The 22,551-nt window shown below is 36.4% G+C and overlaps 1 protein-coding gene across 4 annotated transcripts in view; it reads left to right on the top strand.

Moving 5' to 3' along the window:
• The window catches only part of ELP4 (elongator acetyltransferase complex subunit 4), a 253,137-nt gene that overhangs the window by 83,763 nt on the left and 146,823 nt on the right, over positions 1-22,551 (top strand). For all 4 annotated transcript variants that reach the window (XR_013403958.1, XM_028833542.2, XM_028833541.2 and 1 more), the window contains exon 6: positions 21,438-21,522. Coding sequence is in view for 3 of the 4 variants with exons in the window: in XM_028833542.2 (XP_028689375.1) it covers positions 21,438-21,522 (85 nt within the window). In the remaining variant the exon portion in view is untranslated. The remainder of the gene's footprint in view (positions 1-21,437; positions 21,523-22,551) is intronic.

Raw genomic sequence — 22,551 nt, 5'->3', positions numbered from 1 at the left:
TGAGTCGGGGGTGCAGGTGTCTTGACTGCATCCTGGAGATGTTTTTTGCCAGCTTTGTTATGCGAGGTTAACAGACATGTTAACCGCATCCTGTAACTGTCTGGACAAACAGTTACTGGAGGGGTCAGTGATGGGGGATTTGTCTGTTGCCCTAGGGTAGCTGTGTGGAGAGTGCAAGAGACTATATTGTAAGGCCTGTGGGAGGGGAAAGGAATGGTCTGGTCGGGGTGACCCTAACATTCCAGCCTTTTAACAGATGATGGGAAAGGGGGTGCCATTTTTCATCTGCTACTTCAAGCTGAGAGGGGGCAGTGGTCACGGGAAAGGCTGGAAGGTAGGGGTTGGTCCTGGTACTGGTTTTGAAATTGCTGGTATTTTTGTAGTAGCATCATGTTTTGTATGGTTCCATGGGTGAAAGCTCGAACACGTTCTGTAAAAACTGGGTAAAGAGACGTAAGAGGCAGGGCCCAAAGATTAGAAGAAGGAGAATGGTTATGACGGGTCCTAGGAGTGGGAGTAACTAGGAGGCCTAAGAGCTGAGAGACAAGGGGGCCAAGAGGGCCAGGCAAAGAGCTGTTTTTGTGTGTGTGGGTGGGGGGAGCAGAGGGGTGCACTCAGTCTTTTAGTTTTTTGACTGCATCCTGAACCAAGCCTGACTGATTTAAAAAAGAAGCAGCATTCCTCATCTAGGAAGATGTAGAGACCTCCATTTTTTGCAGTAAGTAAATCAAGGCCTTTGCCGTTTTGAAGGATAACTGCTGCTAGGGAGACTAGTTGGTTTTCGAGGTGGGTAATAGAGTTTGCTTTTTTTTTTTTTTTTTTTTTTTTTTTAAGGGAAGCCTACACATCTGTAGAGAGTGCCTGGAAATATGATAATGAGGTTCCTCTTAACTGGTGTGTAGGAATAGATGGAGAACGGAGGGCCACTCGGGTGGAAGTGACAGAGCATATATGACAGTTTGATGTTAGGTTTTTTAGTAAGGTAAATAGATGGGGGGAGGAGAAATAAGGGCAAAGGAGTAGGTATAGGGGGCATGCACCAATATGGAAGGATTGGTGAAGGGATGTTAGAATTTTTTTTTTTTTTTTGGTTTGTTTTTGGGGGAGGATGAGTTTTTGATTTTTGATTATCTAGTTCTTTTGGAAGGAGGTTTTTTTGTTGTAGTAGTGAAGCTTTTTTTTTTTTTTTGTGGGGGAGAGATACTGGGGTTGGATTGTAGGGACAACGAGGAGGAGAGCGCCAGGGGCAGAAGAAAGAGAGACCTTTTTTTGCTGCCTTGTTGGCTTTTGTGTTTTCTCTTCAGATTTTATCTGATCCTGTTTGATGTCCTTGACAATGTATAACCCCTGCTTTGGTTGGAAGGTGCAGCCTGAAGGAGTTGGTAAATAAGGGGGCCGTTAGTGATGGGGATTCCTTTGGTAGTCAGGAATCCTCTCTTTTGCCAGATGGCAGCATGGGAATGAAAGATGTGATCGGCATATTTGGAGTTTGTATAAATGTTGACTTGTTTGCCTTTGGAAAGGGTTAGGGCTCTGGTGAGAGCTGTAAGTTCTGCATTTTGGGAGGAGGATCTTGGAGGTAGTGGTTTAGCCTCAATTACATGGTTTAAGGTAACTACTGCATACCCAGTTTTTGGAGAGCCGGGGGCTCCGGAAGAGGAGCCATCTATGAGGAGTTGGTCATCTGGGTTAGTGAGCGGCTCGGGGGAGATGTTTCGGAAGTGTGGCTGCAGGTGATCCAAAATGTCAGTGCAAGAATGAGTAGAAGGGGAAGAGGATATGGGGAGTAGGGATACTGGGTTGAGGGAGGCGCTTTTGGTGAAGCTGAATTCGGGATTTTCGATAAAGAGGGCATGGAGTGACTGAATTCGGGAAGGAGAGAGGGAGCTTAATGCCTGGGAGGAGAGGAGATCCTGTAAGTTGTGAGAGCTGTGGACGGTGATACTTTGGCTGAATGTCGGTTTTTTACTTTACAGAGCTAAAATGGTCGCTGCTGCTAATGCTCTAAGACAGGTTGGCCATGCTTTGACAATGTTAATTGTTTAGAGAGTTATGCCACAGGGGCAAAGGAAGAGGGACTTCCCTTTTGTTGCCCTAGGACCCCGAGAGCTATTCCTTGGTTTTCGGCGGTACAGAGAAGGAAGAGTTGGGAGATGTGGGTTAAGGACAGGGCAGGTGCAGTGACGAGAGTGGTTTGGAGTCTACAGAAACTGGGAAGTATGTTGTGTGTGGGGTTTAGGGGTTCATTGAGAGGGCCTTTGGCTGCTTCATAGAGGGTCCAAGCCAGGAAGGCAAAGTTGGGAATCTATATTCTAAAGAAACCTGCCAGTCCTAAGAAAGAGAGAATTTTATTTTTTGAGGAAGGCAGAGGCAAGCTATTTATTAAGATTGCTTGTGCTGGGGTCATGGCTCGGGCCCTGGGGGAGAGTTAGACTCCTAAGTATGTTACTGTTGGGGTAGATAGTTGGACTTTGGAGGGGGAGCCCCTATATCCTTTGCTAGCAAGAAAGTTTAGGAGGGTAATGGTGTGAATTTGGGAGTCCTCTAGGCAGGGGTTGGAGAGAAGGAGATCGTCGACATATTGGAGGAGGCAGCTGGGGGAGAGGTCTAAGGAGGTGAGGTCTTGGGCTAGAGGTTGTCCAAAGAAGTGAGGGCTGCCTCTGAAGCCTTGGGAGAGGACAGTCCATGTGAGTTGCCTTGACTGAAGAGTGTCAGGGTCAGTCCAGGTGAAGGTGAAGAGGTCTTGGGAATTAGGGTGTAAGGGAATGGTAAAGAAAGCATCCTTTAGGTTGATTACTGTATAGTGGGTGGCATTGGAGGGGATGAGAGAGAAAAGTGTATAGGGGTTAGGGACCACGGGGTGAATAGGGAGGACAACCTGATTGATGGCTCAGGGGTCCTGAACGAGTCAATATGAGCGGTCGGATTTTCTAACGGGGAGGTTGGAGGTGTTATATGGAGAGTGTGTTGGTCTAAGAAGACAGTGTGAGCAGAGCTTGTTTATGATAGATTGTAAGCCTTTTTGGTGTGTTAGGGAAATGCGGTACTGGGCAATGTTGGGAAATTTAGAGGGGTCTTTTAACTGGATTTTGATGGGGTCCTGGTGAGCAGCTAAGGGCTGGTGGTGTTTCACACTACTGGGTTAACGAGAGAGGTGGGTAGCGGGTGCTGGGGAGCGGGGGTCAGGGGCCGGACTAGCAGAGAGGAGCAGGAGGAACTCTGGTTGAGGGGGGCAGGAAAAGGTGATAGAAGCTTTGAATTTGGCGAATATGTTTCAGCCTAGGATGGGGTTGGGGCAATGAAGCATGATAAGGAAGGAGTGTGAAGAAAAATGGTATTAGATAGGGAACAAGTAAGGGATTCAGTAGCGCGTGGATGTGAGACGAGACCTGGGAAGGGTAAGTGGGTGCTAAAAATTTAGATAAAGCCGAGTAGGTGGCCCCGCTATCGATTAAAAAAGAGATCGGCTTCCCTGCTATTAGCAGAGTTACCCTGGGCTCCGATGCAGTAATGGCAGATGGGACCAGGCCAAGGAGCCGTAGTAGGGTGAGCGATTTTTCACTCCTTGCCTTGCCAGGGTTTTGAGGAGTTGGTTTGTTAGCCTGGTTGTTAAGAGGACAATCAGACTTCCAGTGGTTTCTTGGCAGGCTGGGCAAGGAATTTTTGATGTTCTTGGGTTGGGACATGCCCGCGCCCAGTGTCCTTCTTTGCTGCATTTAAAACAGGCCCCAGAAGGGATACTGCTATCGGGTATTTTATGCCCTTGGGTGCTGTTGCCAGATTGGCGAATAGCCGTGACTAGTAGCTGACATTTGGCATGATCTCGTTGGGCTTTGTTTATTTTTTCTTGTTCATCCCTATTATTAAAGACTTTGAAAGCCAGGTTGAGAAGGTCTTGTTGTGGGATTTGAGGGCCGTTTTCAGCCTCTTTAAGTTTGCACCATATGTCAGAAGCAGACTGAGAGATGAAATGGGTATTAAGAACAATGGTTTTTTCCGGGGAGGTGGGGTCAACACGGGTATATTTTTGGAGGGCCGCTGTAAGGTGAGAAGGAAATTCAGTGGGGTTTTCATCGACACTTTGAGAGATTTCTTTGAGCTTTTCAAAATGTACCGCCTTATGGGCTGCTTCATTAAGGCCTGCGATGAGGCAAGTACTCATATGGTTACGAGATGCCCGGCCGGGGTCTGTGTGTTGGTACTCACAAGGGGGCTCCTTGAAAGGGAATATTTTATTTCAAAACTATAAGACTTTTAGATTGAAAAGCAAAGAACCACAGTATATTCAGAAGTCTAAATATAAGATTAAAGATTACAGGCATGAGTCATGCCTCTAATCCCAGCACTTTGGGAGGTCAAGGCAGGAGGATCACTTGAGCCCAGGATTTCAAGACCAGCCTGGGCAACATAGTGAGACCCTGTCTCTACAAAAACAAAAACAAACAAAAAATACTAATAGCCAGGTGTGGTGGCACATGCCTGTAGTCCCAGTTACTCAGGAGACTAAGGTGGGAGATTCACCTGAGACTGGGAGGCCAAGACTTCAGTGAGCTGTAATCATGCCACTGTACTCCAGCCTGGGCAAAAGAGCAAGACTGTTGTCTCAAAAAAATAGAAAATTTACACTCATAAGAAAGAAATTATAGAAAAGAACATCTAAGACTAAAAATTTGGAAGTATATAGTTATAGAAGTATACTATAAATTACTTTATTAAAAGGATGTGGTGAATGATAAATTAGTGCAAATCTCAGAACTGATGGAAAGGCATCATGTAAGTGTGAAGAGAGATTCTGCTTAGCTGCTAGTGATACAATTAAAGTAAAAAGATAATATTTGAAATTTCAGAAAGAGGACTATTATCCTGGGCCTCATTTTTTGTTTGTTTTGTTTTGTTTTTTAACTTACTTTATTTTCAACTTTTATTTTAGATTCAAAGGGTACATGTGCAGGTTTGATACAAAGGTATATTGCATGATGCTGAGGTTTGGGTTTCTGTTGATTACTTTACCCCGGTAGTGAGCATAGTACCCAATAGGTGTTTTTCAACCCTTGCCTCCCTTCCCCCACTGTATTCCCCAGTGTCTATTGTTGCCACCTTTATGCTCATGTGTACCAATGTTTAACTCCCACTTATAAGTGAGAACATGCAGTATTTGGTTATCTGTTTTGGTATTTCACTTAGAATAGTGGCTGGGCCTCATTTTGACCAATGGAGAGAAACTGCTTGCTTGCATGTTTGCCTTGTTTTTACCTCCTTTCTGTCCTTTAAAGGCCATCAGGTACACAGAGTTAAGTGAATCGTCTTATTCCTCAGTTCATGCATGGTATCCTATCCTCACTGGTATGCATGGGTTTTGTTTTATTATTTTCCATCTTATTCACCCATTCCTAATCTCAGTCATCTCCTTCATAGTTATGTTTGTGTATATCCTTCCAGATTTCTGCCCTCACTTCAATAATGTAATCTTCGACCCTTGACTCTTCTCTATCTCTGTATTCAATCTGTTAGCATGTCCTGTCAACTGTATCTTCAAAATGTATCCAGATACCACTTGCAACCTTCACCTCTACATGCTAGCCTACATTACCCACATTTCTTGCCACAGCTGTTGGGATAGCCTCCTAATTGGTCTTGCTCTTTGCTCTTTGGTCTTTGCTCCTTGTTGGCTCCTGTTTTTCTTCAAAATAGCCCTAGTGAGTTTTTCAACATAGAATTTTCCGTCCAGTAGAATTTTCTGCAGTGATGGAAATTTTCTGTATCTGTGCTGTGTGATGTAGCGGCCACTAGCCACATGCATGAATACGTGAAATGTGACTAGTAAGACCAAGGCACTGAATTTTAATTTTATTTTTCTTTAGTTAATTTAAGTAGCCATACATAATTAGTGGCTATCTTGTTAGGCAGTCCAGTTTTACAGTATACATCAGCTCTTATCACTACTCTGGATCAAACACTCCGATGATTCCCCAACTCATTCAGGATAATAAATCCACGACCCTACAAGGCCTTACCTAATCTGATTGCTAGCTGTCTCTCTGATCTCACTGGATCTCACTGAGGTTGGAGAAAAGGTAAAGGGAATATCAAGAATGTTTTCCAGGATTCTGATATTAGACTTAGGATAGTCCAGTCTACTGAAGTAAGTAAGCATAATCATCTGTCCGATAATATTTATTGAAAGCTTTTTCCAAATCTCAGCACCTATGAACTTGAGCAACTGCTATAAGCCTAGCATTATGCTAAGTTCTACATCATTGTAGTGAACAAAGCAGATGTTAACCTTGCCATTGTGTGGCTTACAGTCTAATAAGAAAGCACATAATTTTTTTAAAACAAGCAAACAAATATATATGTAATTAAATATAAAGAAAGAACATTTTCCATGGGGGAAGCTAAGTGAGCAGAGAGAGCAGTGGGTATACCTTGAGTTATGTTCACTAAAAGTCCTTCTAAGTGGAAATATTTTAGCTGAGACCCAACTAAGAAGAAGGTAATCATGCAATGGGCACTGGGCCAAGAAGTATTATTGTCAGAAGGAGCAGCAGATGTGCTAATAAAGGAAGGAGCTTGGTATTTTCAAGAATTTAAAAGGCCACTGTGGCTGAAATCATGTGAGCGATGGAAAGAGCTATGTGGAGGTGAGTTCAGGTGGGTCATATTACTCTCTCAGGAATTTTTTTTATGGGGGCAAAGAAAGATCAATAACTGGAAGGGATTGGGGGTGAAATAAGATTTTTTTTTGCTCTGTTTTATTTAAATGTCAGTGCAGAAAAATTAATAAAGAGGTAATGGATGAAGATGTAGAAAAGAAAGCAGCAGTTTCTGAAGATATGTACTGATGACTTCTCTTTACTTGTGAAATAATGGTCATAGTTGTCCACTAGGGGATGGTTAGTTACCTCTTGGGAGTTTGGGTTAAATTGAGAAACTTTAAAATGGTTATTTCATAGACTGGAAGAATACACTGACTACAGAAATCTCAAATGGTTGTGGTGATGCCAGTCTATCAGATTGTGTGACTTTCTTGCTTCTGTGCTAAGATTCCTGGGTATAAGCAGGGTTGAAATTTTGCAAGATGGAGTGAGTAGGACAAAGAACAAAGAAGTTTAAGTGATTAAAAAGAGTGAACAAAATGTTGAATCATGAGCCTTAGACTGAAGAAAAGCAACTGAAGACACTTGCTGTTGAGATATATATATAGATATATATATATATATCTATATAGATATATATATCTATAGAGAGAGAGAGAGAGAGATAGAGAGAAAGAGAGAGAGGTATATAGAGAGAGAGAGAAAGAGAAGGGGCAGTACTCTGGTAGTAGATTTACTAATCTTAATAGTGGAGGTAAATGAACAAAGCAAGCTACTAAGATAAGTAATATTGGGTGAGAATAAGTTGTTTGAATTCGGACTGTAAGCCAGGTGCAGAGTCTTCAATTAACAGTGAGGAAAATGTCCAGGAGCTTGATAAAGACAGCAACTTAAAAGGAGAATGGCTGGGGATTAGCAATATATAAAAGAAGCATGGATTTGTTTGTTAGTTTCATTTTCCTAGGAAGTGGAGGAGGAGGAGTGATTTGAAAGTGATGTTGGAAAACAGAGAATACCAACCAAATGTCCCAAATATTGAGGAAAAGATTCTAAGCTGCAGCTTTATTTGGTTAGGCTCAAGTGTCTACCACCTTTCAAGGGAAATTCCATTGTGCTTTGGAGGGTGGTGGGCACTGTGGCTTTTATTAAGGTCTAAGGCTAATGGTAGCTGTTAAAACTGCAGCAATGGCTGTAGAGAGGTGGCTCTGCAGAAGATTTTTCTGTATAAGAGATCAGGGGTGGTTACTGGGCTTTGCATACAAGATATAATGGAGTGAAAAAGCAGATTATAGAAATAGGATAAATAGCACAATCCTATTTACATAAAATTTTGTATGGCTTATCCCAAATTCTTTTCTAACACTAATTCAGGAGATGTTAATTTAGCTTCCAAAAACCTAGTGATATGCAGGCAAATAAGCTCATGAAAGACTGCAAACTAAATCCCCTTCCTAGATTATCTAAGAGATTCACAGTATACATTAGATTTGAAAGGCTGTGAGGGAAATGCCAAACATTTTTGAAATACATAGTAATAATCTCTTTACATTTGTTTATTGATAAAATACTCTTCTTTTTAGAATCAAAAACATTTTTATCAGCATACTTCTTAACATCTGCAATCGTTTTTCTCAGTAAGAAATGGAAGGACTGGTATAGAGAGATGTCTTACAGGATATTCACCAAACTGTTAACAATATTTGCCTCTGGGTGGTGGTTTCTGGATAAGTTTTCATTATTATTCTTTGTATGTTTTATATGTTTGAATTTTTATGATGAACAGGAGCTTTTTTTTTTTTTTTTTTTTTTGAGATGGAGTGTTGCTTTGTCACCTAGTGCAGTGGCGTGATCTCGGCTCACTGCAACCTCCACCTCCTGGGTTCAAGCAATTCTCCTGCATCGGCCTCCCGAGTAGCTGGGATTGCAGGCGCACACCACCACACCCAGCTAATTTTTTTTGTATGTTTAATAGAGATGGGGTTTCACCATGTTAGCCTAGCTGGTCTCGAACTCCTGACCTGTTTGCCTTGGCTTCCCAAAGTGCTGGGATTACAGGCATGAGCCACTGTACCTGGCCAGAACAAGAGTCATTTTTATAACAAGAGAAGGGATTTCAAATTATGAGCCTAATCATTTGGTAATAAAATAGTAAATTCTTACCTTATATCTCACCTCATACTGTATTTCCATAGAGTTAAAGAGATAAATATAATAAATGAAATTATTAAAATAATCGCAGAAAATATGAATGAATGTCTTAAATTCTTGGAGTTGCGAAATAGCAATGAGTATATCTCATGCTCAGATCTAAATGCCATTCTCCATTCAAAGGCACCGGGACTCTTTGGAGAAATGGTTGATGGAAGAGAAAGAAAAATATATGCTTGGAACATCTTTTTATGTGTAGAAGTTCCTGAAGAATGATGATGGCATATCAAAAGGACACAGAAGCCAGCCAAAAGGAACTCTCACTGGGCATGCTGGCCAATTTGAGCATCAAAATAAATAATGATAGTAATGGATTTAATAAAATAGGAAGATATAAGTACGTACTGATATAAATAAGTAAGTGAATAAATTGAAAGTTTTTTGAGGTATAAGATAACTTACATAGCCAGAAAGTACCATCCCACAAACTACTTATTAACTACAAAGGGGAAAAGAATAATTTTACAGTGGAGAAAACTAGAAGAATTACCTTAATCAAGTTAACATCACCAGTAGTGGGAGTGATCAAAAGCATGTATCACCAGATAATATGCAGTGAGAACTCAGCAATATTTCTGTGATAGTTCCACCAAAAATTAATAATTTAAATCTAATCATGAAGAAGCATCACACAAATCCAAATTGGAAACATTCTACCAAACATCTGGACTGTAATCCTCAAAAATGTCAAGATCATGAAAGTTAAGGTAAATCTAAGGAACTTCCAGATTGAAGGAGACTGAAGAGAACAAATGGCAACTGAATGCAACACATGATTCTAAACTATTTCATTTTGTTGTATAGGATGATATTGGAACAACTGGTGAAACTTGAATGGGGTGTGAGGATTAGATGGTAGTCTCAGTTTCCTACTTTTACCAATATGCCAGATCAGATGGTTGTATTATTCTCTAGAAGAATGTCCTTGTTTGTAGGAATCACATCCTAAATTATTAAGAAGTGATAAGTCATCAGGTCAGCAACTTACTCTCAGGTGGAATGGGAAAAAAAGATTTTTTGTTCTGTATTTGCAACTTTTATGTAAGTCGAGATGATTTCAAAATCTTAAAAATTACAAACATATATGCATATATTTCCATAAATTATGGTTATGTTTAAATGGGTAAGAAAAAATTGAATACCCTACTTCAAAACAGGCAAAAGGTGAACGTTAAGAGGATGTTCTCAGAAGAAGATACAGAAATGACTGATAAATGTCACTATATCAAAAGAAACATAAACCAGAACCATAGAGATAGCACTTAGCATACGGTGGCTGGCATAGTAAAGGGTTAATGAATTTTAGCCATCATAATTGTTATTATTTCTGTTTATATGTTTGAAATTTGTCCATCTAGTCATCCCACCCAATCACCCTCCATCCTGCAACTGGAGTGTTACTATATTATATTGACTTCATGGGGATTGATCATAACTAAGTTATTGAGAACCGATTTTTCTGTCAAGTACTATTCTTAGCATATTACATTTGTTATCTCATTTAATTCTTCAAAAATCCTATGACGTTAGCAGTATCCCCAGTTTGAAAAGAAGGAAATAGAAACAACAGATTTAGTTTATTTAAAGTTACACACGGACTAAAACTCAGGGGACCCCAAACAGTCAACTTACTCTTGAAAAAGACCAAAGTTGGAAGTTTTATACTTTCTAATTTCAGAACATGTTACATAACTACAGTAATTAAAATAGTATGGTATAAAGTAAAAATTGCGTGTAAGGACAGATACACAAACCAATAGAATAGACAGCCCAAAAATAAATTTTTGCGTATATGGTCAAACAGTCTTCAATGGGGTACCAAGATCACTCACAGGGACTGTTTAACAAATGGGAAAACTGGGTATCTAATGCAAAAAATAAAAATAAAAGTGAAGATAAATCCTTGTCTTACACCATATGCAAAAATTAAAATGGATTAAAGACGTAAACATAAGATTCAAAACTATTAAAATCCTGGAAGAAAACATAGGGGAAACACTTCATAATCTTGGATTTGGCCATTATTTCTTGGATATGACACCAAAAGCACAAACAATAAAAGCAAAAATAGACAAATAGGACTACATCAAACATAAACTTTTGTGCATCAAAGGACTCAATCAACAGTGACAAGGCAACATAAGAAATGGTAAAAAAAAAAATTGCAAATTATATTATCTGATAAGAGGCCAATATCCAGAATGAAGAACTCTTACAATATGACAACATAAAAACAAATAACCTGACTTTATAAAATAGGCTAAGGACTTGAATAGACATTTCTCCAAAGATGATATACAGAGGACTAACAAGCATATGAGTAAGTGCTCACTATTACTAATCATTAGACAATACAAGTCAAAACCACAAGATATCCTCCACATCTGTTAGGATAAAAATAAAAAATAGGAAAGGAAAAAGTAAAAAAGAACAGAAAAGATCAAGTGTTGGTTAGGATATGGAGTAATTGGAACTCTTGTGCACTATTGGGATTGTAAAATGGTGTAACTGCTATGGAAAACAGCGTGGCAGTTTCTCAAAACTGTATGATCCAACAATCCCACTTCTAGGTAGATGTCCAAAAAAATGGAAAGCAGGGATTCAAAGAGATATTTGGACACCCATGTTCATAGCAGCATTATTTGCAGTTGCCAAGAGGTGATAGTAGTCCAAATGTCCACCAACTGATAAATTGATAAACAAAATTTACCCATATAGTGGAATGTTATTTAGCCTTAAAAATGATGGAAATATATATTTCATATATAAATACATATGTAAAATACATATTACAACATGGATGAACCTTGACATTGTACTAAGTGAAATCAGTTACAAAAAGATAAATATGGTTTTACTCATATGAGATATCTAAAGTAGTCAAATTCACAAAAACCAAAAATGGAATGGTGGTTGCCACAGGTTGAGGGAAAGAGGGAAATGAGGAGTGGTTGTTTCTTGTTTCATGGATATACAGTTTCAGTTTTGCAAGATAAAAAATTTCTGGAGATCTGTTTAACTTAATGTTAAGTAGTGTTACACAACACATCTGTTGAATATAGTTACCATTACTGAACTATATATTCAAAAGTAGTTAAGATAGTAAATTTTTATATTATATGGGTTTTTTAACCACAATTAAAAAGAAAAATGGGGAAAAACAGATTGGATTTAAAAATCAGCATATTCTGCTAGTAGAAGATAAATCAAAACCAAACAAAGAAATACTCAAAGTAAAATGACAAATAAAAATATTCCAAGCCAAAAAAAAGCACCCCAAAAGCAAAAACACAATGAGATACACTTCACATCCTCTAGGATAGCTAGAATGAAAGAATCAGATAATAAAAAGTGTTGACAAAGATGTAAAGAAATCAGAACCATCATACACAGCTGGTGAGAATGTAAAATAGTATAGTCGTTTGGACTGGTACACTCTGGCATTTGTCAAAAAGTTAAAGTTACCATTTGACCCAGAAATTCTACTCCTAGGTATATCCCCAAGAGGATCAAAACAAAACCTTTTGTGTGTGTGTGCATTTATGTACAAAAACCTGTACATAAATGTTCATAACTACATTATTCATAATAGCTCACCAGTGGAAACAACGCAGTTGTTCCCCAACTGATGAGTGGATAAAATATGGTATATCCATACAATGGAATATTTATTTCACCATAAAAAGGAATGAAGTACTGATACAGGGTACAACTCAGATGAATCCTTAAAACATTATAGTAAGTGAGAGAAACCAATTGTCTTAGTCCATTTTGTGCTGCTATAACAGAATACTATAGACTAAGTAATGTATAAACAATAGAAATTTATTTCTCATGGTTCTGAAAGTTTGAAAGCCAAAGGTAAAATTGCCAGCATGTTTGGTGTCAGTTAAGGACCTAATCTCCACTTCCAGCATGGTACTTGGAACACTGCATTCTCCAGAGGGGAGGAACCCTGTTCCTCACATGGCAAAAGAATGGAAGAACCAAGAGAATGAGACAGGACTGAACTCGCTCTTTTTTACTGGCACCAATCCCACCCATGATGGTGAAGCCCTTATGGCCAAATCACCTTTCAAAGGTCCCACCACTTAATACTGTAACAATGGCAACTAAATTTCAACATGAATTTTAGAGGGGACCAACATTCAAAGCGTAGTATCAGTCATAAAAGACAACGTATTACATGATTTCATTTATATGAAATAATATGAAATATAGAGAGGCAGAAAGTACATTAATGGTTCCTTAGTGCTAGTAGAATTGGAGGGAGTTGATAAAACAGGTATGAGATTACTTTTTGAAGGAATGAAAGTATTCTAAAATTGTGGTAATACTTAAATAGCTGTCAATATACTAAAACCATTGAACTGTACACTTTCAGTGGGTGAATTGTATGGTATCTGAATTCTATCTCAGTAAAGTTGTTACCAAAGAAAAGAAAAGAGACCAATTGAATTTAGCCATTGGAGGTCATCAGTCACCATAATGAAAGCAGTTTTAATGGATGGGATGGGGGTGGTGACAGCCTACTTGGAATGGGTTTAAGTGAAAATGTAAGGAGAGGAGCGGTGACACTGAATTTTAGAAAATTTAAGGGGGTTTGATGCAGAGAAATAGAGTAGTAGCTGGCAAAGGAGATGGGACAAGTGGTTGTTATATTTTTTTCAAGGGAGATATAACAGTATGTTTATATATTATAGGAAACAATCAATAGAAAAGGAGAAGTTAATAATGGAGGAGAGAGGAGAGAATTGTCCAAGTGATATTTTTTTGTATGAGGCCCGTGCACAAGTGGAGGTACTGGGTTGATATAGGAGTTTAGATAGTTCACATATGGCAGCCTGTGAGAAGACAGAATATATATTTGACTACACATGCTGAGAGTGTGGTGTCTTAGTCTATTCACGCTACTGTAACAAAAATATCGTAAACGACAGCTTATAAATAACAGAAATGTATTTCTTATGGTTCTGGAGGCTATAAAGTTCCAGGATAAGGGTGCCAGCATTGTCAGGTTCTGGTGAAGGCCCCCTTTCTTCATAGATAGGTGTCTTCTCTTTGTAACCTCGCATGGCAGAAGAGGAATGTAGGCTACCATGGACCTCTTTAAGAGAGTGTTAATCTCATTTATGAGTGCTCCACCCTCATGACCTAATCACCTCCCAAAGTTTTCACTTCTTTCTTTTAATTTTTTTTTTTTTTTAACTTTTAAATTCAGGAGTATAAGTGCAGGTTTGTTACATAGGCAAACTTGTGTCATGGGGGTTTCTTGTAGATTATGTCATTACTCAGTTATTATGCCTAGTACCCATTAGTTATTTTTCCTAATCCTCTCCCTCCTCCCACCCTTCACCTTCCAAAAGGCCCCAGTGTGTGTTGTTTTCCTCCTTGTGTTCATGTGTTCTCAAGTTCTCACCTTTTAATACTGTTGCATATTAGCGCTCAACATATAAGTGTTGCGGGGACACAAGAATTCAAACCATAGCAGGTAGAAAATGTAGTGGTAGGACACCTTCTGGCTGCTTCTGTTTTCTCAGTCAAAGGTTATAAACTGATAATGAAGATGGAGGAAGAGATATTGGAGGTTTCAACTAAAAAAGGAAAAGAGAAAGTATGACATTATCATCTAGGAGAGTGAGGATATATATAATGGGAATAGCCTTAAGGGCCTATTGAGGTTTGTGGTCATGAAATTAAAGTCATACCAGTCTGTTTCTCTGGCCATTTTTAGCTATACTGAGGCAAGTGTGGAATAGACAGAGAGTTGTGTTTAGCCAGAATAGCAGGAAGTGTGACAAAGCAAGAGAAGGGCAAGGAAGTGAAGATAAGGATTGACCATGGATCGAGATGGTTAATTAATTGAAAGAGCTTATCAAAGCAGGTGAGTGAAAGGTGTGGTAGACAATGATATAGAGATCTCAGCAGGGTCAAATGATTGTATATGGGTACTAGGTGGAAAGAAAGTAGTGGTTATGTAGAGGGGTATGCATGAAATTGAGATTATAGAGGTATGCTAGTTATTGATAATGACATGGTCTAAGAAACAACCATGGGGATGATCAACTTAAATAGAATGGAGAATAGATCATTGGAAGAGAGATCAAAAAACTGAAAGGCCAGAGTGTTAGATGAGTCATGACCCAGAGTTGGATAGATGACAGCAACAGTGAAGCATAGTAGGAGACATAGTCTAAAACCTTGTTTACATCAGTAATTAAAGGAAGTCAGAGTGATGTCAAGCTGAGTTATTTTTCATGAAGGATCATAACCCCTCTTAATAGTATCCCTGTAAGAATATGGATTGCTTAGCCCCTACATGTAATTTGTGCATCCTCATAGTTCTTAGTATTTTCCTAACTGTGGCTCAGAGGTTTCTGCTGATCATTGTTCTTCTTGGTGCGCTTAATACATTCCTACACTTTGTAAGTTCTTAGTTGAACATCCATGGTGAAGATAGTCAAACTCAGTATTCTTAGATGCAAATCATCAGTGGAGAAAAATCAGTAAATGACAGCCTTCAAGGTAACAGTAATGAAATTTTTAACTTGAAAATTACTTGTGAATAGACTTCACAGTCTCTATAGTCACATGCAAATTATATGCTAATATAACTAGCTCAGCAAACTATTTTATACAATTAGTTGAGACACTTAATATTGTGCCTACTGCCTTACAAGGGTATCTCACTATTCGTCATAGATGAATGACATATATGTGTAAATAGAATTTTGGTAATACAAATCATACTTTCTCATTTATTTGCATAATAATGTCAAAAATGCTTCATCTTCACTTTAAATTAATCCTAATTGGGAGTGATAACAGCTTCTTGTCCTAAGTATTTCTATCAAGTAGTTAAATCAATATTTAAATACACAAGAAGTTCTTATTTTTAAAAGCCCGGCAATGACTGATTTTAATGAGAAAAATCGTTTTTGAACCATATGATTTCAAAGTCAGAATGGACAACATAGATTATCTAATGCAACCCTTGGCTTTACAGATGAGAAAATTTCGAGGACCAGGACAGAAAATTTAAACAATTTACCTTATACCACACATGTACATGTTGACACAGGTAGAACTAGAACCCACATCTTAAACCTACATTCCACTGTACAATACTCGTATCTAGTTTATATATTTGTAAGCATACACTTCACAGTATTGAGTTTTCTTTATTCATCGTGTACCAAGTGCTTTGTAAGTAAGGCCTTGGTGGAGGCCTCGATCAGTGCAACTAAAAGAGAAATCTCTTCCTAAAACTATGCACCTGAATGCTTCATTTGGCTATGTTGAATGAAGCCATGTTCAGACCTCCTCTAGGCCACATTACCACAGGCTTTTCATTGAATCTAGATCGCCATCTGGGACTTTATCTTAGCATAGCCAAAAGAGCAGGTAATTTGAGTTTTTTAAACTTTGAGTTTTAAGTACCATTTGTGTCTCTTAATTGTGGTACAGCCTTGGGCAAATTACTTAGCCTCAAAATGGTCTTAAAATCTCAACCATAAAATGGGGAGAATGACTATACTTAACCTCACAAGGTTATTCTATTCAGCAAATGTGGTGACTGTGATACAAAAGTGTTTTGATTATTTACTATGTACCAGACACTTTATCAGATGACATAGTTAAAATCAGGTAGTCCTATTGAAAATCAACCTAAGAGCCTGTTATCTATGTATAGATTTTTCACTTATCAACAAGTTATTTTAATATCACATGTACATGATCTTATTTTTGTAACTTACCTTTTCACTGATAAAATCTTGTCTCCTGTTACCCAAGGTTTTTTGTTGGTGGTGGCAGTGTTGTATATTGTTATTTACTCATATTTAAATATTTTTTTATTAAACCCCTCAGTTGAAGTGACTTTTTTTTTTCTTAATTATTAAAAGATTTTTAAGTGTTTCTTTGAAGACTTTTGCTAAGCATTCCTTTGTTTGTTTCCAAAACTGTAGTTTTTATCTGTTATTTATCATCGACCTGTGCTTGATTTCTTTTGTAGAATACTACATCTGATTCTTTTTCTTACAGCTAATGTTTTTATCTTTCTTAATGAGAGTGAATGACAACATTACTTTTCACAGCAAAACCAATGCAATTTGTTGATAGGAATTAAAATTATGTGATGCAAATGTGCTTTAGACTTCTTGAGGAAAATTAGAGATGGGGGATAGAATATTGATAAGCATGAGTTTCATTTTTTTCTATCATCTCTAAAAAATATTAAACTTTGTTATCAGAAAACAGGTTTACATTTGTGTCATTTGGCCCCTTTTATCCATGTTTATATATTAGTATAAAGAAATAAATTCTTGCTAAACTGCATGGTAATATTAGCAGAAAAGCATGAATAATGCACATGGAACAATTTTACTTTTTTAACTAAAGAAAATATTAAATGTTTGATATTTTAAAGGTAAAAAGTAAAGTTCTAGTAATTGTTTTTATGTTCTTTGTATAGCTAATAGTTTTAAAGGCACATTGTAGAATCTCAAAATACATCATTGTAATATAAAAGTTTTTGAAAATACAAGAAAATCAGGCAAAATAGTATATAAATTCATATAATGTGATCACAAAATGATTAGAAATGTGCCACTTTTGAAGCATGTTTTAAATACTTTGATAACGTAATCTTTGTTGAATGTTTGGAAACATTAGTAAAGAAGCCAGGATCTTTTTAACTGGGTTTACTTCTTGCCAACTCCTGTTTTATCAGTGCCTACACTACTAAACACACACACAAGAGTAAACATCCTCAAAAGCAAAGGATTTTAATAACAAACCAAAATTTTAGATGACAATACAAGATACTGATTTTCAGCAAAAAGATATGTGTGTGCGTGTGTACATATATATTACTATAAACATTGCTGGCAAAGAAACATGGAGATTAACAGTACTTAGTATTTTAGTATCAATATCATGTAAATAATTTCAGTTTTAAATGATTTAATCCCATAAATTCAAAAATTAATATTCACAATTGATATACCTAAATCTATTGATTTATTCCATTTTATTTGTTATCAAATAGTTTATTTTTCTAGAAATCTAATTAGAGGAATTTATTTTATTACTTATAAAATTTTAAGCATTGTTGATGATTGAACTGTCAGGGTTAAATAAGAAATTAAGAAGTATTGGCTTCGCATCTTCCTTTTTATTCTCATATCAAAGAACGCCCTATTCTGTGCAACATGGTAAGAATCAACAGAGTAAAAAAATAACCTATGGAATGGGGGAAAATATTTGCAAATCATATGTCTAGTAAAAGGGTTCATGTTCAAAATATTAAGGAGCTCAAACAACACAATAGCATGAAAACAAATAACTCAATTTAAAAATTGGATAAGGACCAAAATAGACATTTCTCAAAAGAAACCATACAGATGACCAATACGTATATGAAAAAGTGCTCAACATTATTCATCATCAGGGAAATGTACATTAAAAACACAATGAAGTTTCACCTCACACCTGTTAGAATGACTGTTATCAAAAAGACAGAAGTGTTGGAGATGATTTGGAGAAAAAGGAACCCTTGTATACTGTTGGTGGAAATATAAATTAGAACAGCCATTGTAGAAAATAGTATAGAGGTTCCTTAAAAAATCAAAAAGAGAACCAGCATATCCAGCAACCCCAGTTCTGAGCATTCAGTCATTTGACACTTATGAATGGAAATATATTCTGAGAAATACATTATTGGGCAATTTCATCATTGTGCAAACATCATAGAGAGTAATTACACAAACCTACATGGTACAGTCTACATACCTAGGCTCTATAGTACTCTCTTGGGCCTAGCCTACAAACTTGTGCAGCATGTTACTGGACTGAATAGGCTATTTTAATACAGTTATTTGTGTTTCTAAACTTAGAAAAGGTTCAGTAAATAATAGTCTAAAAGATAAAAAGGGGTACACCTGTATAAGGCATTTACCAAGAATGGAGCTTACAGGACTGGAAGTTGCTCTGGGTGAGTCAGTTAAGGAGTGGTAAGTGAACGTGAAGGCCTAATATACTAAAGCATACTACTGTAGACTTTATAACACTGTACACTTAGGCTGCACTAAATTTATTAAAAATATTTTCCTTTCTTCAATAAGAATTCACCTTAGCTTCTGTAACATTTTTAATTGATAAACTTTTGCATTTTAAATGAGTTTTTGACTCTTGTAATAACAGCTTAAAACACGCTTTGCACAATTCTAAAATATTGTTTCTTTATATTCTTATTCTATTTGCTATTTTTAATTTTTTTACTTGTAAAATTTTTTTGTTAAAAACTGAGACACAAGCATGCACATTACTCTAGGCCTGTGTGGGGTCATGATTATCAATATCACTATCTTCTACCTCCACATCTTTTCCCACTGGAAGGTCTTCAGGGACAGTAACACACACACAGCTGTCATCTCTTGTGATAACAATGCCTTCTTCTGGAATACCTCCTGAAGGTCCTGCCTGAGTCTTATAGTTAGCTTTTTTTTTTTCAATAAATAAAAGGAGTATACTCTAACAAAAAGTATAGTATAGTAAATACATAAGCCAGTAAAATTGTCATTTGTTGTTATTATGTACCATACATAATTATATGTGCTGTACTTTTTAGGACAAGTTTGTTTATACCAGCATCACCATAAACATGTGAGTAATATGGCTACAACATCACTAGATGATGGGAATTTTTCAATTCTATTCTAATCTTATGGGACAATCATTGTATACGTGGTCCATCATTGACCAAAACGTCCCTATGCAGCGCATGACTGTATATGTAAAGGAAATAAAATCGGTATGTTGAAGACATATTTATACTCCCATGTTTACTGTACCATTATTCACAATAATCAACATATGGAATCAACATAAGTGTTCATCAAGGGATAAATGAATAAAGAAAATGTGGTCTACACACACACAATGGACTTTTAGCCTTCAAACAGAAATCTTGTCATTTGTGACAACATGGATGAAACAGAAGGACATTATGGTAAATGAAATAAGAAGGACATTGTGGTAAATGAAATAAGCCCAACACAGAAAGATGAATATTGCATGATCCCCTATTATTACTATATGAAATAATAATGGTTTGGGGTAGAATTATTATTAGTGGATTAAAATGCATTGGCTATATTTTTGATCCACTCTCCTATAACCCATAGTGACATTCATCAGATGGTTGGCTGGAATTCATTTCATAATCTGAAAGCTTGCAGATTTTACCCCTTGTGCAAAGCAAATTGATCCAGATTAGAATTGAATCTACTGCATTCAGACAGCAGCACTGTGTTCTGAAAGGTTGATCTAGCTGGGACAAATGTGTGTTAAGATATGAAATAGTCATAAAATTGCCCTTACAGAATATTATTTTTACACATATTTCCACACTCGTGAAAAAAAATATATCTATGTAATCTACAACATTTTCACTGAAAATGGAGAAATAACTGTATGAGAAATAGCCAAACTACCAAATTCTTCATTATCTGGAGCTGTATTTGTTTTGTACACAACAGCATTTTTTTTGTTTGTTTTGTTTTTGCAAGATAGACACTTTTGGGTTTATTGTGGCTGTTCAATTACATGTTTACAGAGATGTACAGATATTTTTCCTGAACCACCTACCATTGATTTTGCACACTAAGGAGTCTGCTATATTTCCTAACATTTTATATTCTTTACTGCTGCATTCATGCTTCAAATTAGATTTCATTCTTTCTTTAGGATATTTCTTCTGCCTATGTGATTGTTTACTTAGGATCACAGTAAAGCAAATACTTGTGTAATTTTAAGGTCACCCACAGCTTTTACAACATTAGGCACTTCAATGTCTATGGAATTGCTATGCTCATGACATTATCATGACATTAATGTTCAGTCATAGCACACAGATTGTCCATTATGCAGAATCTTAACTTCAGATAATGTAAAGCAGATTTTCCTCATGCTTACTAAAGATTCTTTGAGATATTTCGTAGCATTTGTAAAATATTTTAAAACAATAACATTAATGCTAGTATTTATATGGGAAATAAATTTGGTTTTCTTCTTAAATTCATCCATTTATTGCCTTCTTTTAACAAAGGAAGTGAAGATTATACTCACTTTTCTTCATGTGTCTGAAAAAAATCAACTTTTAAAATTACTATTATTTTAGAAGTTCTAAGAAAATTAACTTTGATGGAAGATGGAAGCTCAGGTGATCAGGACATTGATTCAGGTGTACTTGGCATAGCAGTTCATTAACTATGTGTTAATTATGTATGATTACTCCTGAAAATCTATAGTGGCTTCATCTTTTAGGTTGCTTCATTAAATCATTAATTTTCTTGGAGGTAACTAAGCCTGACATAATTAAGTCATCTTAGTCTCCACAGGTTTTTATCTCCCCATGATGTCAGGAACATTGAGCAAGTTATTATAAAGCATTGTAACTTATTCCTTGTATGTACTGACTTTATATTTTAGGATTATATAATACTATTTTGACATTCTTAAGTAATCTAATAAATGTATGCCTTTTAATTATTTACTTAATGTTTTAGCATAGATTTTGTACTTCTGTCTAATAACCCATTTATGTATTTGAACCACTTCTTTTACCAACAGTTCTTTGACCCCTGGCTACATAAAGCTGCTTCAGTTTATCCAGAACATTATTTCCGAGGAAGGATTTGATGGATCCAATCCTCAGGTATTAAAATAGCTTCAAAGTCTTTTATAATTATTTATATAATGCTGTTTTCAAATTCTTTAGGGGTGGCAACCCAGAAGTTTTAGAATAATATACAGTGAACAAGCTGTTTTCAAGCACAGTACATGTAAATAAGCAGAGCACAAGCAGCTTTAGTTTGACTATTACTGTGTATTTAGAGTTTCAGCTAAGTTCTCAGTGGAGGCACATAAGACATACACATGCTTTATCAACATCATTTTTAAATATGCATTTGTAGCATTTAGGATTAAGTAGCTGCATTTTGAAAATTACTTTTAAATCTGCAAGGTTTGTACTTTTCTATTTAAATTGTTCCTGTTTCTGTCATTCGACCTTAATTTCAAATTACCTTATGAGTAAGAATTGTCTTAAGATTTTATTACATTATGCTTTGTTTTATTGAATTAAAAAATACGTTATTTGCCATATTAAGTATCTTATAACGACAATTTCTCTGTAGCTCTAATTTTTAAAACTTCCTCCAAATTTCCACTAATAAAGATGTTCTGGTTAGTTTAACTTAAACAAAATGTGAAAGATTTTATTTCTACATATCGTGCCTTTCAGAATTATTCCACAGTGATTTTAATTGCTTTTGCTACTAAATGATTTGCATTACATTTGTATTATTTTAGCAGAAGTCTTTCTAAAGCACCATTATTTTATTGAAGACAGAGAAACTGAAAGTCTTATTTTTGACATCATCAGCTACATTTGTGCTTAATTCATGGATTTTTAAATATTCTTGTAAACTTTATTATTATATTTAACAGTTTTTCTATGCAAAATAAATTATTTTTCAATTTGCTTTGATTGTCAGTTTAATTGCAGGTTGAAAATACTTATGTGTGTATGATAAAGTACAGACATTTATTTATAGGTGGCTTTTCATGTATGTCATAATTTTTGTGACAGCCTTTAGTATTTAATACAATTTTATTTTGCTCAGTGTTGCTCCATTTTTGGCCCTACCTAATATTGGTGGGTACTGTGTCTTTTCTTTGGTGC

This window comes from Macaca mulatta, chromosome 14 (genome assembly GCF_049350105.2).
Source record: "Macaca mulatta isolate MMU2019108-1 chromosome 14, T2T-MMU8v2.0, whole genome shotgun sequence".
Lineage (NCBI taxonomy): Eukaryota > Metazoa > Chordata > Mammalia > Primates > Cercopithecidae > Macaca > Macaca mulatta.
The sequence above is the reverse complement of the archived record's forward strand: the minus strand, read 5'-3'. Positions and strand labels throughout refer to the sequence as shown.